This window comes from Nematostella vectensis, chromosome 7 (assembly GCF_932526225.1).
Source record: "Nematostella vectensis chromosome 7, jaNemVect1.1, whole genome shotgun sequence".
NCBI lineage: Eukaryota > Metazoa > Cnidaria > Anthozoa > Actiniaria > Edwardsiidae > Nematostella > Nematostella vectensis.
In genome coordinates, this window is record NC_064040.1 from 14,878,815 (window position 1) to 14,892,965 (window position 14,151).

Below are 14,151 nucleotides of genomic sequence, written 5' to 3' on the forward strand. Positions count from 1 at the left end.
TGGCCAGCCAAGATTATAAGAGAGCTTTTTCCAATATTTGGAGATGTAGGCTTCGTAACCCTGTCTGGCTCGGTACCAAGGTTGGATTTTTCCAATACCTTTTGCGTTGGTAGCACCCAAGCCCTTCTTGCAATAGGTTCTTACTTCTTTGCGGATGGCTTCAATGTATTTTCGGACAGTCCAAGTGACCTTTTTAGGTGCTACGCACTTCGGGGAGCCCCAAACACCGTTGTGGCAGCGGTAAAGCTCTTTGCTGAAGTGGTACTTGGGAGAGATGTGAGCTAACCTGAAAAAAAATCGTAATTCGAAAAGACAATGTATAACAAATGTATTTAGCCGTAACCATAATAGGCGCCAAAAATGTTGTACCAGGAAACTTTAAAGAGTAAAGAAATCGTGTCTTATAAAATTTGAGCCTGCCAGATAACTTCGACATCCCACAACCTATATCTTAAAACTAGCCCGATAATTATTTTGGTACAAATGTTTGGTCGACGATATGAATGCATTGCAAATGATGATGTTGTGTGGGAAATACACCAGTATTGTTACCGAATTCCGCTTCAGATCTTACCGATCATAATAGCCAAATACTGATGCCAAAGCAACCGGGCCACACCCTGTAAGACAACCTCCGCAACATTTGGTCTGCCAGTAATTAGGAAATTCCCGCTCTCTCGGTACGGAGTATGTTTTCCATCTCGACCACGGCTTGTATTGTCTCTTGAAAAGTCCCCGTCGTTGTAACGTCTTTGACTTAATCTTCTCTTTTGTTTTCTCCTTTGTCTTCTTCTTCGTCTTATTCTTACTCCAGTCCTCTTCCTCTTCAAGTTCATCTTCATCCTCTTTTTCATCTTTATCATCATCTTCATCTTCATTGGCGCTTGTGATTTCGTCTTCAGGGACGCTGTAATGGCTTGGATGGACAGGCTGGTCGTCGTCAGGCTCTTCATAATCGCCATCATCTTCATCAGTAGAGGGTGTCCTTTCTTCTTCGATAATTTGACGAAGCAGGTCCTTTCTCTTGTCTTCAGAAATAGTGTATTCGGCTGGTTCTACCGGAGGGTTTTTTTCGATTTCCTCGAATTCTTCGTTATCGTTTGTGGTAGACGCCTTGTCTTTGTCGTCATCGTTTGTGGTCGACGCCTTGTCTTCGTCGTCATCGTTTGTGGTCGGCACCTTGTCTTCGTTGACGGTTTGGCTCTGTGACGCTTCTTCTTTGCTTGAAAATCCATGCGAGGAGTTCCGTCCAGTACATTGTCTTCGTCCAGAAATCTTTCGTCTTCATCATTCACAGCTTGCTCGTCTTCTCGAAGTTTCAGGAGTTCGCCATCTTGTTGATCAAATTGGTTTTTTGCACTTGGTAGCCGACTTTCTGGAGCTACTGTCGCGGCGTACGCTAGCAAAAGAAGAAAAACAGCCTTTCTTTTGCACATTATCTGTAAAAAAGCACAAAAACATGATGTGGTGAACAACTATCCTTCCTTGAAAGAGTTGTTCGAACTCTTACCTTCAATGCTGCCAAACTCCTGTTGCTTCTCTTTAGGCCCGCTTCGCCACGCTTTTCCTTATATTAGAGCTCGTAGATCGGTATTTATATCCTACGATTTGTGTTATTTAAAGCTCCTACAAGTAATAATTTTAGAAGAAAATTTTAATCATGAGGCTGTTTTCGATAATATTGTGAGTCCCATGGACCGTAGGCAAGAGGAATTTTTCAAAAACCGATTAACCCTGTTAATGATTTAACCCTTTTGAGTGTGTTTATCGCAAGTTAGATATAAATACAATAAAATATTGCATAGAACTTCTGACGCTAATAATGATACTTGCCATTTAAATAGGAAGTGGATCCAAAAAATTCTTTTATATAAACCAAACGAATTAACTCGTGGTAAATCGAATATTTTCTTTTTGAGCCAGGTGTTCAAGTGTTCAATCTCAGCAGTTTTTTAATGTGTCTATACAAGCGAACCAGTTTATCGTTAAAAGCAAATTTATTTTCCGCTATAATCTCTATATTGGCAAATATGGAAAAGCCTCTCCTTTTTGGGGGAAGATGAAAGCCTGTCATGCAAGAAAGGTGGGGAGGGGGGTTAAAGCAGTTAAGCATGTGCAGCCGTTATTAGTTCTCTAGTTTAACAAATGTGGTAATAAAGTCATCTTTCATAAGAGACCAAGTTTCTCTTGGTCTTGTTGTGAATACTTTGCAAAATCCTGCGAAAAAAATCCTTTTTAATAGTTGAGAAGCGAAGAAAGCTATAGGCCTTTTTTCAGTGTATTGAATAATACCCTAGACGCAAGGTGTAAAGTGTTGGCAATGAGTTGCCCTTGGTATTTTTAGATGGCCAGCTCCTAAACTTACTACTTAGGGTACTTCGGCACATGCGTCATATACAAGACTCCTTGTATCGCTTGCGGGTTATTGCGCTCAGACTAATGGAATGGCAAAACGCACGTATTTAATCTGAAAATTATGTCTCTATATTGGCTGCTTTGTGTGCTTTAACAAGCGTGACCTGGAACATGTAGGTAGTATTGTCTGGGCTTTAGCGAGCTTGCCTTTGACATATAGGTAGTTTTGTCTTTAGTGCGCTCCTAAATCGACCACCTACAGTTTTTCCTACTTGATCTATTAATTGAGCTTTAAACTTGTGCTCTGTGTTTTTAGTCAGTATAGATCAACTACTACAAGACAGTTTTGAGAAACAATAGAGGCAAGAGAGCATGGATGTCTTTAAATGTCTTTTCCCTGATGTGAGTTTCTCTCAATTGGCATTAACCAACAAATGTCACTAGGAATTAGATGTCATTTTATTCAGCTCCGCATTTCGTTGAAAAACAACAGCAAATGATCCTTTGAAAACAGGCAAATAAATCAACAGAGTTTTGACGTTTATGCTCCAAGCTCCCTGATGTTGTTTTGCTGTAGTTTCGGGCGTTAGCCCTTCGTCATAGTACTACCTTGAAAAGAGGTCGAAGAACACAACGCATTGATATGGTTACCCTCCATCATGGAGGTTCTAAAAATAATCATGTGTTTAGGTGTCTGACATTGTTTACTTCATAATTGTAACTATGAATTGGCTTGTAGGACACGCGTAGTTGGTTTGGTTACGAGAATCCATAGAATCTATATCTATATTTGATATGATACACCAAAAACTGGAAATCGACTCTGCCAAAAGAGAGTCGATTTCCAGTTTTTGGTGTATTGTATTCATTGTTCTGGTACGATATCGCGACAGTTTGGGCTTTTTGATTGTATTTATATTTGATATGATATATATCGGTTTTACCCCTCAGATGATGGCTCAGATTTATATAATTCTCAAGTGATTTTAAAAGTCCTTTATCCAGCTCTATCTGTTTATCCATCAGTTCTGGTAAAAGGTTGATCCAGGATTTGCAGAAGTCAAAGCGTACCCAGGATTGGCTGGGGGGGGGGGGTGCGCAGTCATAGGTACCATAGGCAACTTGCGTACCCCCCTCCCCACCCCCCGTATACGCGCCTGAACTTTTAAATTTTTTTTAAGTTTTTGTCTTTTTGTCTTAGGCTAAGTTCAAACGTCGTGTTATCCATGAGCCGTATTCAATGCAAATGCATGCAAATGAATCGAGTCGATTATTTCATCTTCATTTGTATGCATTTGTATCGAATAAAAATCATGGATAAGACGACGTTTGAACTTAGCCTTAGATGGAATTAAAACTATCTGCGTGCTATCTGGCCGTTTTGGCGGTCACGGCATTCTCTGAAAAGACAGCTGAGCTAGGCAAAACCACCTTATCTACCGACGAACTTGAAGACACCTCAACTTTTTAAATCCGGCCCAGAACCTGATAATCTGGAATTCCCGAACCCATAAAAGTTACTGATGCCCTTGAAGAAATTCAATTTTTCAAAATGTTCTAGATACCGATAGCCATTCCTGAACGTTCTGAGGTCGTAAAAGATACTGAAGAGCTTTGTCACTTATTGTCCTGAAGATGAGGCCCAAAATGTTCGACCTTATGTCGTAAGCCATGGTCGGCATGGAGAGAGTGGTCAATTCCTGGAAAGAAGGATTTTCCAAACTATAGAGAGTTTATAAACAGTGCCTCAGGATGTTTGGTGGGATGCGGACCACTTGCGTGGGCCATGGTCTTCGGCTACTACGATCGTCTGGCGCACATCGCTCCCTCGTTTAGCTACATCAAGCATCTTTTGCACTGCGACAAGGGTATTTCTGGGTCACCTAAGTGAAAGGTCATTATTTATCGGTTTATCTAAGTTGAATTTTTTTTTCTGGTTCAAAAAGATCGATCCTCCCCCAATCTAAAGCACAAAAATGGTGAACCTCCCCCCAAAAAGAGACCAAACATAAGGCCCTTCCCCAGAACAAAAAAAAGGACTAAAAGTATTATGTGTGGGGGGAGAGGGGGGACTGACTTAGACATTCCCATAAAGGGGCGGAGAAGCTGGCCTTAAACACCACCAAGCCAGGAGAAACGTTGAAATGAAATGTGATTTGAAATGTGTTCTAAATACACATACAGCACCCCCCTTTACTTACACACAAACAACTATGTCACCTAACCCTAATCCAGAGTGGAAAGTCAAATACATACTCTCTGTCATTATCAATGCTACCAAGGACTGGAAGAAGTGAAGCTGGAACAAACGTGGGCCATCTGTTTTTTTTTTTATTGAATCTGCATTTAATACAATGACCTTTAATCGGTTTGTTTACTGAATTTTTCAACATTTTGTAAACAGTTGCCACTATGACAATGACTTTATGATCTCCAGCCTAGTCTCGGATTGTTATAGGTTTCCTGTGCTTAGCAAGAGTTGTGACGTCACAGATAGCCAAAGTCCCCGGCCCTACGCTACATCACGGTTCATCTTGCACAGGAAGCCCGATAACAGCGTCTGGGAACAGGCTGGGACGGATGTATCTGTTAGATATGCTTATTTTCTTACTGTTTGGATTGTCTTATTAAAGCTTTTTAAAAGCGTCTTATCAATAGTGTATTACTGTTCTTAGTGCTTGCGTGCCACAAAGGCAGCATAGGTTTTGATGAGCCACCATCTGTTCTTGTAGGTACGCCAGCCCATGTGCATGTAGAACCTGTCTTGAACTTGTGTATGCCTCCATTTGAAGCACTTCCACTTCCAAAACACCTTGATGCAGCGACGCCACTTCCTGTACCTTCGCTTGTACTTTGTTGCAACAGCAAGGTGCCGACCCTTGCCTTTTTTCTTCGTGTGGAACGCCATTACCGCTGGAAGGCCCTTCTTGATGGCATTAGCCGCCTTGTGTTTGATCCAAGGCCGTGGCCAGCCAAGATTATAAGAGAGCTTTTTCCAATATTTGGAGATGTAGGCTTCGTAACCCTGTCTGGCTCGGTACCAAGGTTGGATTTTTCCCATACCTTTTGCGTTGGTCGCACCCAAGCCCTTCTTGCAATAGGTTCTTACTTCTTTGCGGATGGCTTCAATGTATTTTCGGACAGTCCAAGTGACCTTTTTAGGTGCTACGCACTTCGGGGAGCCCCAAACACCGTTGTGGCAGCGGTAAAGCTCTTTGCTGAAGTGGTACTTGGGAGAGATGTGAGCTAACCTGGAAAAAAAATAGTAATTTGAAAAGACAATGTATAACAAATGTATTTAGCCGTAACCATAATAGGCGCCAAAAATGTTGTACCAGGAAACTTTAAAGAGTAAAGAAATCGTTACTCATAAAATTTGAGCCTTCCAGATAACTTCGACATCCCAAAACCTATATCTTAAAACTAGCCCGATAATTATCTTGGTACAAAATGTTTGGTCGACGATATGAATGCATTGCAAATGATGATGTTGTGTGGGAAATACACCAGTATTGTTACCGAATTCCGCTTCAGATCTTACCGATCATAATAGCCAAATACTGATGCCCAAGCAACCGGGCCACACCCTGTAAGACAACCTCCGCAACATTTGGTCTGCCAGTAATTAGGAAATTCCCGCTCTCTCGGTACAGAGTATGTTTTCCATCTCGACCACGGCTTGTATTGTCTCTTGAAAAGTCCCCGTCGTTGTAACGTCTTTGACTTAATCTTCTCTTTTGTCTTCTTCTTCGTCTTCTTCTTACTCCAGTCCTCTTCCTATTCAAGTTCATCTTCATCCTCTTTTTCATCTTTATCATCATCTTCATCTTCATTGGCGCTTGTGATTTCGTCTTCAGGGACGCTGTAATGGCTTGGATGGACAGGCTGGTCGTCGTCAGGCTCTTCATAATCGCCATCATCTTCATCAGTAGAGGGGGTCCTTTCTTCTTTGATAATTTGACGAAACATGTCCTCTCTCTTGTCTTCAGAAATAGTGTATTCGGCTGGTTCTACCGGAGGGTTTTTTTCGATTTCCTCGACTTCTTTGTTATCGTTTGTGGTAGACGCCTTGTCTTGGTCGTCATCGTTTGTGGTCGACGCCTTGTCTTCGTCGTCATCGTTTGTGGTCGGCACATTGTCTTCGTTGACGGTTTGGCTCTGTGACGCTTCTTCTTTGCTCTGAAAATCCATGTGAGGAGTTCCGTCCAGTACATTGTCTTCGTCCAGAAATCTTCCGTCTTCATCATTCACAGCTTGCTCGTCTTCTCGAAGTTTCAGGAGTTCGCCATCTTGTTGATCAAATTGGTTTTTTGCACTTGGTAGCCGACTTTCTGGAGCTACTGTCGCGGCGTACGCCAGCAAAAGAAGAAAAACAGCCTTTCTTTTGAACATTATCTGTAAAAAAGCATAAAAACATGATGTGGTGAACAACTATCCTTTCTTGAAAGAGTTGTTCGAACTCTTACCTTCAATGCTGCCAAACTCTTGTTGCTTCTCTTTAGGCCCGCTTCGCCACTCTTTTCCTTAAATCAGAGCTCGTAGATCGGTATTTATATCCTACGATTTGTGTTATTTAAAGCTCCAACAAGTAATAATTTTAGAAGAAAATTTCAATCATGAGGCTGTTTTCGATAATATTGTGAGTCCCATGGACCGTAGGCAAGAGGAATTTTTCAAAAACCGATTAACCCTGTTAATGATTTAACCCTTTTGAGGGTGTTTATCGCAAGTTAGATATAAATACAATAAAATATTGCATAGAACATCTGACGCTTATAATGATACTTGCCATTTAAATAGGAAGGTGGATCCAGAAAATTTATTTATATGAACCAAACGAATTAACTCGTGGTAAATCGAATATTTTCTTTTTGAGCCAGGTGTTCAAGTGTTCAATCTCAGCAGTTTTTTAATGCGTCTATACAAGCGAACCAGTTTATCGTTAAAAGCAAATTTATTTTCCGCTATAATCTCTATATTGGCAAATATGGAAAAGCCTCTCCTTTTTGGGGGAAGATGAAAGCCTGTCATGCAAGAAAGGTGGGGAGGGGGGTTAAAGCAGTTAAGCATGTGCAGCCGTTATTAGTTCTCTAGTTTAACAAATGTGGTAATAAAGTCATCTTTCATAAGAGACCAAGTTTCTCTTGGTCTTGTTGTGAATACTTTGCAAAATCCTGCGAAAAAAAACTCCCTTTTAATATTTGAGAAGCGAAGAAAGCTATAGGCCTTTTTTCAGTGTATTGAATAATACCCTAGACGCAAGGTGTAAAGTGTTGGCAATGAGTTGCCCTCGGTATTTTTAGATGGCCAGCCCCTAAACTTACTACTTAGGGTACTTCGGCAATGCGTCATATACAAGACTCCTTGTATTGCTTGCGCGCTTGCGGGTTATTGCGCTCAGACTAATGGAATGGCAAAACGCACGTATTTAATCTGAAAATTATGTCTCTATATTGGCTACTTTGTGTGCTTTAACAAGCGTGCCCTGGAACATGTAGGTAGTTTTGTCTGGGCTTTAGCGAGCTTGCCTTTGACATATAGGTAGTATTGTCTGGGCTTTAGCGAGCTTGCCTTTGACATATAGGTAGTTTTGTTTGGGCTTTAGCGAGCTTGCCTTTGACATATAGGTAGTTTTGTCTGGGCTTTAGCGAGCTTGTCTTTGACATATAGGTAGTTTTGTCTGGGCTTTAGCGAGCTTGCCTTTGACATATAGGTAGTATTGTCTGGGCTTTAGCGAGCTTGCCTTTGACATATAGGTAGTTTTGTTTGGGCTTTAGCGAGCTTGCCTTTGACATATAGGTAGTTTTGTCTGGGCTTTAGCGAGCTTGCCTTTGACATATAGGTAGTTTTGTCTGGGCTTTAGCGAGCTTGCCTTTGACATATAGGTAGTTTTGTCTGGGCTTTAGCGAGCTTGCCTTTGACATATAGGTAGTATTGTCTGGGCTTTAGCGAGCTTGCCTTTGACATATAAGTAGTTTTGTCTGGGCTTTAGCGAGCTTGCCTTTGACATATAGGTAGTTTTGTATTTAGTGCGCTTCTAAATCGACCACCTACAGTTTTTCCTACTTGATCTATTAATTGAGCTTTAAAATTGTGATCTGTGTTTTTTGTCAGTGTAGATCAACTACTACAAGACAGTTTTGAGAAACAATAGAGGCAAGAGAGCATGGATGTCTTTAAATGTCTTTTCCCTGATGTGAGTTTGTCTCAATTGGCATTAACCAACAAGTGTCACTAGGAATTGGATGTCATTTTATTCAGCTCCGCATTTCGTTGAAAAACAACAGCAAATGATCCTTTGAAAACAGGCAAATAAATCAACAGAGTTTTGACGTTTATGCTCCAAGCTCCCTGATGTTGTTTTGCTGTAGTTTCGGGCGTTAGCCCTTCGTCATAGTACTACCTTGAAAAGAGGTCGAAGAACACAACGCATTGATATGGTTACCCTCCATCATGGAGCTTCTAAAAATAATCATGTGTTTAGGTGTCTGACATTGTTTACTTCATAATTGTAACTATGAATTGGCTTGTAGGACACGCGTAGTTGGTTTGGTTACGAGAATCCATAGAATCTATATCTATATTTGATATGATACACCAAAAACTGGAAATCGACTCTGCCAAAAGAGAGTCGATTTCCAGTTTTTGGTGTATTGTATTCATTGTTCTGGTACGATATCGCGACAGTTTGGGCTTTTTGATTGTATTTATATTTGATATGATATATATCGGTTTTACCCCTCAGATGATGGCTCAGATTTATATAATTCTCAAGTGATTTTAAAAGTCCTTTATCCAGCTCTATCTGTTTATCCATCAGTTCTGGTAAAAGGTTGATCCAGGATTTGCAGAAGTCAAAGCGTACCCAGGATTGGCTGGGGGGGGGGGGGTGCGCAGTCATAGGTACCATAGGCAACTTGCGTACCCCCCTCCCCACCCCCGTATACGCGCCTGAACTTTTAATTTTTTTTTTAAGTTTTTGTCTTTTTGTCTTAGGCTAAGTTCAAACGTCGTGTTATCCATGAGCCGTATTCAATGCAAATGCATGCAAATGAATCGAGTCGATTATTTCATCTTCATTTGTATGCATTTGTATCGAATAAAAATCATGGATAAGACGACGTTTGAACTTAGCCTTAGATGGAATTAAAACTATCTGCGTGCTATCTGGCCGTTTTGGCGGTCACGGCATTCTCTGAAAAGACAGCTGAGCTAGGCAAAACCACCTTATCTACCGACGAACTTGAAGACACCTCAACTTTTTAAATCCGGCCCAGAACCTGATAATCTGGAATTCCCGAACCCATAAAAGTTACTAATGCCCTTGAAGAAATTCAATTTTTCAAAATGTTCTAGATACCGATAGCCATTCCTGAACGTTCTGAGGTCGTAAAAGATACTGAAGAGCTTTGTCACTTATTGTCCTGAAGATGAGGCCCAAAATGTTCGACCTTATGTCGTAAGCCATGGTCGGCATGGAGAGAGTGGTCAATTCCTGGAAAGAAGGATTTTCCAAACTATAGAGAGTTTATAAACAGTGCCTCAGGATGTTTGGTGGGATGCGGACCACTTGCGTGGGCCATGGTCTTCGGCTACTACGATCGTCTGGCGCACATCGCTCCCTCGTATAGCTACATCAAGCATCTTTTGCACTGCGACAAGGGTATTTCTGGGTCACCTAAGTGAAAGGTCATTATTTATCGGTTTATCTAAGTTGAATTTTTTCAACATTTTTCAGACATACCCAATAAAGCTGCGGCGGAGCTGGCCTTAAACACCACCAAGCCAGGAGAAACGTTGATTTCGAGCCCGTTTTTCAGGAGTGTAATTAATATTGTATAGGGGGTCTGGGGCATGCTCCCCTGTAAAAAAAATGCCATTTTCAAATACGAAATGCTAATTATTGTTAAAACCTAAATATAAAAACGGGATCCTTCCCAACTGAAATCTTATTTCAATAACGTTTTCATACCACCAATCTGAAAAGTTAGTAGGGGGGGGTGTTACGCCGCAAAATGTAATAACTAACGCAAAATGTAATCTTAACGCGAAATTTAATAACTTTGAACGCAAAATGTAATCTCAACGCAAAATCTAATAACTTCCAACGCAAAATGTAATAAATGCACAACCAACGCTCGCACGCCGCTAGAAGCCCCTCACTTTGCTCAATAGATCAAACCGTAAACACCCCAAATCCAAGCTTTTAAGATATACACTCCACATCACACCGGTATGTCCACCCTTCTTTTCACACACACCATATATACTACACCCTATTACACTACTTATATTCTCTCCCCTTCCCGCTACGTACACTACTCCGCACACTTATTTACCGTTCAGTTTACCGCATACAGCCACTAGCCAGTACTATCACGTGCACCATTTCGCTCACAACACCCTTCACCCACCTATCTTAGCCTCTATTCATTTGTTCTCTTTACCTCATTCCCCCTGCGCGCTACTTTTTACTTTTTAGATTATCATGCTCTCGGCCGACATCTAGCACCTCAAGGTTTGACCATTACATACACCGCACTTAACTACAGGCGATCGTCTGGCGCACATCGCTCCCTCGTATAGCTACATCAAGCATCTTTTGCACTGCGACAAGGGTATTTCTGGGTCACCTAAGGGAAAGGTCATTATTTATCGGTTTATCTACGTTGATTTTTTTTTTCTGGTTCAAAAAGATCGATCCTCCCCCAATCTAAAGCACAAAAATGGTGAACCTCCCCCAAAAAGGAGACCAAACATAAGGCCCTTCCCCAGAACAAAAAAAGGACTAAAAGTATTATGTGTGGGGGGAGAGGGGGGACTGACTTAGACATTCCCATAAAGGGGCGGAGAAGCTGGCCTTAAACACCACCAAGCCAGGAGAAACGTTGAAATAAAATGTTATTTTAAAATGTGTTCTAAATACACATACAGCACCCCCCTTTACTTACACACAAACAACTATGTCACCTAACCCTAATCCAGAGTGGAAAGTCAAATACATACTCTCTGTCATTATCAATACTACCAAGGACTGGAAGAAGTGAAGCTGGAACAAACGTGGGCCATCTGTTTTTTTTTTATTGAATCTGCATTTAATACAATGAGCTTTAATCGGTTTGTTTACTGAATTTTTCAACATTCTGTAAACAGTTGCCACTATGACAATGACTTTATGATCTCCAGCCTAGTCTCGGATTGTTATAGGTTTCCTGTGCTTAGTAAGAGTTTTGACGTCACAGATAGCCAAAGTCCTCGGCCCTACGCTACATCACGGTTCATCTTGCACAGGAAGCCCGATAACAGCGTCTGGGAACAGGCTGGGACGGGTGTATCTGTTAGATCTGCTTATTTTCACACTGTTTGGATTGTCTTATTAAAGCTTATTAAAAGCGTCTTATCAATAGTGTATTACTGTTCTTAGTGCTTGCCTGCCACAAAGGCAGCATAGGTTTTGATGAGCCACCATCCGTTCTTGTAGGTACCCCAGCCCATGTGCATGTAAAACCTGTCTTGAACTTGGGTATGCCTCCATTTAAAGCACTTCCACTTCCAAAACACCTTGATGCAGCGACGCCACTTCCTGTACCTGCGCTTGTACTTCGTTGCCACAGCAAGGTGCCGACCCTTGCCTTTTTTCTTCGTGTGGAACGCCATTACCGCTGGAAGGCCCTTCTTGATGGCATTAGCCGCCTTGTGTTTGATCCAAGGCCGTGGCCAGCCAAGATTATAAGAGAGCTTTTTCCAATATTTGGAGATGTAGGCTTCGTAACCCTGTCTGGCTCGGTACCAAGGTTGGATTTTTCCCATACCTTTTGCGTTGGTCGCACCCAAGCCCTTCTTGCAATAGGTTCTTACTTCTTTGCGGATGGCTTCAATGTATTTTCGGACAGTCCAAGTGACCTTTTTAGGTGCTACGCACTTCGGGGAGCCCCAAACACCGTTGTGGCAGCGGTAAAGCTCTTTGCTGAAGTGGTACTTGGGAGAGATGTGAGCTAACCTGGAAAAAAAATAGTAATTTGAAAAGACAATGTATAACAAATGTATTTAGCCGTAACCATAATAGGCGCCAAAAATGTTGTACCAGGAAACTTTAAAGAGTAAAGAAATCGTGTCTTATAAAATTTGAGCCTGCCAGATAACTTCGACATCCCAAAACCTATATCTTAAAACTAGCCCGATAATTATTTTGGTACAAATGTTTGGTCGACGATATGAATGCATTGCAAATGATGATGTTGTGTGGGAAATACACCAGTATTGTTACCGAATTCCGCTTCAGATCTTACCGATCATAATAGCCAAATACTGATGCCCAAGCAACCGGGCCACACCCTGTAAGACAACCTCCGCAACATTTGGTCTGCCAGTAATTAGGAAATTCCCGCTCTCTCGGTACGGAGTATGTTTTCCATCTCGACCACGGCTTGTATTGTCTCTTGAAAAGTCCCCGTCGTTGTAACGTCTTTGACTTAATCTTCTCTTTTGTTTTCTCCTTTGTCTTCTTCTTCGTCTTATTCTTACTCCAGTCCTCTTCCTCTTCAAGTTCATCTTCATCCTCTTTTTCATCTTTATCATCATCTTCATCTTCATCGGCGCTTGTGATTTCGTCTTCAGGGACGCTGTAATGGCTTGGATGGACAGGCTGGTCGTCGTCAGGCTCTTCATAATCGCCATCATCATCATCACTAGAGGGTGTCCTTTCTTCTTCGATAATTTGACGAAGCAGGTCCTTTCTCTTGTCTTCAGAAATAGGGTATTCGGCTGGTTCTACCGGAGGGTTTTTTTCGATTTCCCCGAATTCTTCGTTATCGTTTGTGGTAGACGCCTTGTCTTGGTCGTCATCGTTTGTGGTCGACGCCTTGTCTTTGTCGTCATCGTTTGTGGTCGACGCCTTGTCTTCGTCGTCATCGTTTGTGGTCGGCACCTTGTCTTCGTTGACAGTTTGGCTCTGTGACGCTTCTTCTTTGCTATGAAAATCCATGCGAGGAGATCCGTCCAGTACATTGTCTTCGTCCAGAAATCTTTCGTCTTCATCATTCACAGCTTGCTCGTCTTCTCGAAGTTTCAGGAGTTCGCCATCTTGTTGATCAAATTGGTTTTCTGCACTCAGTAGCCGACTTTCTGGAGCTACTGTCGCGGCGTAAGTCAGCAAAAGAAGAAAAACAGCCTTTTTTTTGCACATGATCTGTAAAAAAAAGCACAAAAACATGATGTGGCGAACAACTATCCTTCCTTGAAAGAGTTATTCGAACTCTTACCTTCAACGCTGCCAAACTCCTGTTGCTTCTCTTTAGGCCCCCTTCGCCACTCTTTTCCTTAGATCAGAGCTCGTAGATCGGTATTTATATCCTACGATTTGTGTTATTTAAAGCTCCTACAAGTAATAATTTTAGAAGAAAATTTTAATCATGAGGCTGTTTTCGATAATATTGTGAGTCCCATGGACCGTAGGTAAGAGGAATTTTTCAAAAACCGATTAACCCTGTTAATGATTCAACCCTTTTGAGGGTGTTTATCGCAAATTAGATATAAATACAATAAAATATTGCATCGAACTTATGACGCTAATAATGATACTTGCCATTTAAATAGGAAGGTGGATCCAGAAAATTCTTTTATATAAACCAAACGAATTAACTCGTGGTAAATCGAATATTTTCTTTTTGGGCCAGGTGTTCAAGTGTTCAATCTCAGCAGTTTTTTAATGTGTCTATACAAGCGAACTAGTTTATCGTTAAAAGCAAATTTATTTTCCGCTATAATCTCTATATTGGCAAATATGGAAAAGCCTCT

General features: G+C 41.4%; 2 protein-coding genes across 2 annotated transcripts; both read right to left on the minus strand.

The window, feature by feature from the left end:
• Positions 1 to 5,246: 5,246 nt before the first annotated feature.
• On the minus strand, positions 5,247 to 9,823 carry LOC125556795 (transcription initiation factor TFIID subunit 11-like). The gene is made up of 3 exons (XM_048730666.1): positions 9,716 to 9,823; positions 5,897 to 6,750; positions 5,247 to 5,606 (listed from the first exon to the last, which is right to left on the minus strand). The coding sequence occupies exons 1-2, from the start codon at positions 9,821 to 9,823 to the stop codon at positions 6,133 to 6,135; spliced, it is 726 nt and encodes a 241-aa protein (XP_048586623.1). The 3' UTR covers positions 5,247 to 5,606; positions 5,897 to 6,132.
• A 1,593-nt stretch (positions 9,824 to 11,416) lies between these two features.
• LOC125568269 (arginyl-tRNA--protein transferase 1-like) lies at positions 11,417 to 13,532 on the minus strand. The gene is made up of 2 exons (XM_048730118.1): positions 12,645 to 13,532; positions 11,417 to 12,355 (listed from the first exon to the last, which is right to left on the minus strand). The coding sequence occupies exons 1-2, from the start codon at positions 13,337 to 13,339 to the stop codon at positions 11,776 to 11,778; spliced, it is 1,275 nt and encodes a 424-aa protein (XP_048586075.1). The 5' UTR covers positions 13,340 to 13,532; the 3' UTR covers positions 11,417 to 11,775.
• Between the last annotated feature and the right edge of the window lie 619 nt (positions 13,533 to 14,151).

Bases quoted from the DNA above. Each gene is read 5' to 3' on its own strand.
- LOC125556795 (XM_048730666.1), bottom strand. From the start codon at position 9,823: ATGGCTTACGACATAAGGTCGAACATTTTGGGCCTCATCTTCAGGACA. The intron at 6,751-9,715 runs GTATCTAGAACA...GCTTTTTTACAG, and splicing joins ACGTTCAGGAATGGCTATCG to ATAATGTTCAAAAGAAAGGC.
- LOC125568269 (XM_048730118.1), bottom strand. From the start codon at position 13,339: ATGGATTTTCATAGCAAAGAAGAAGCGTCACAGAGCCAAACTGTCAAC. The intron at 12,356-12,644 runs GTAAGATCTGAA...TTTTTTTTCCAG, and splicing joins GTATTTGGCTATTATGATCG to GTTAGCTCACATCTCTCCCA.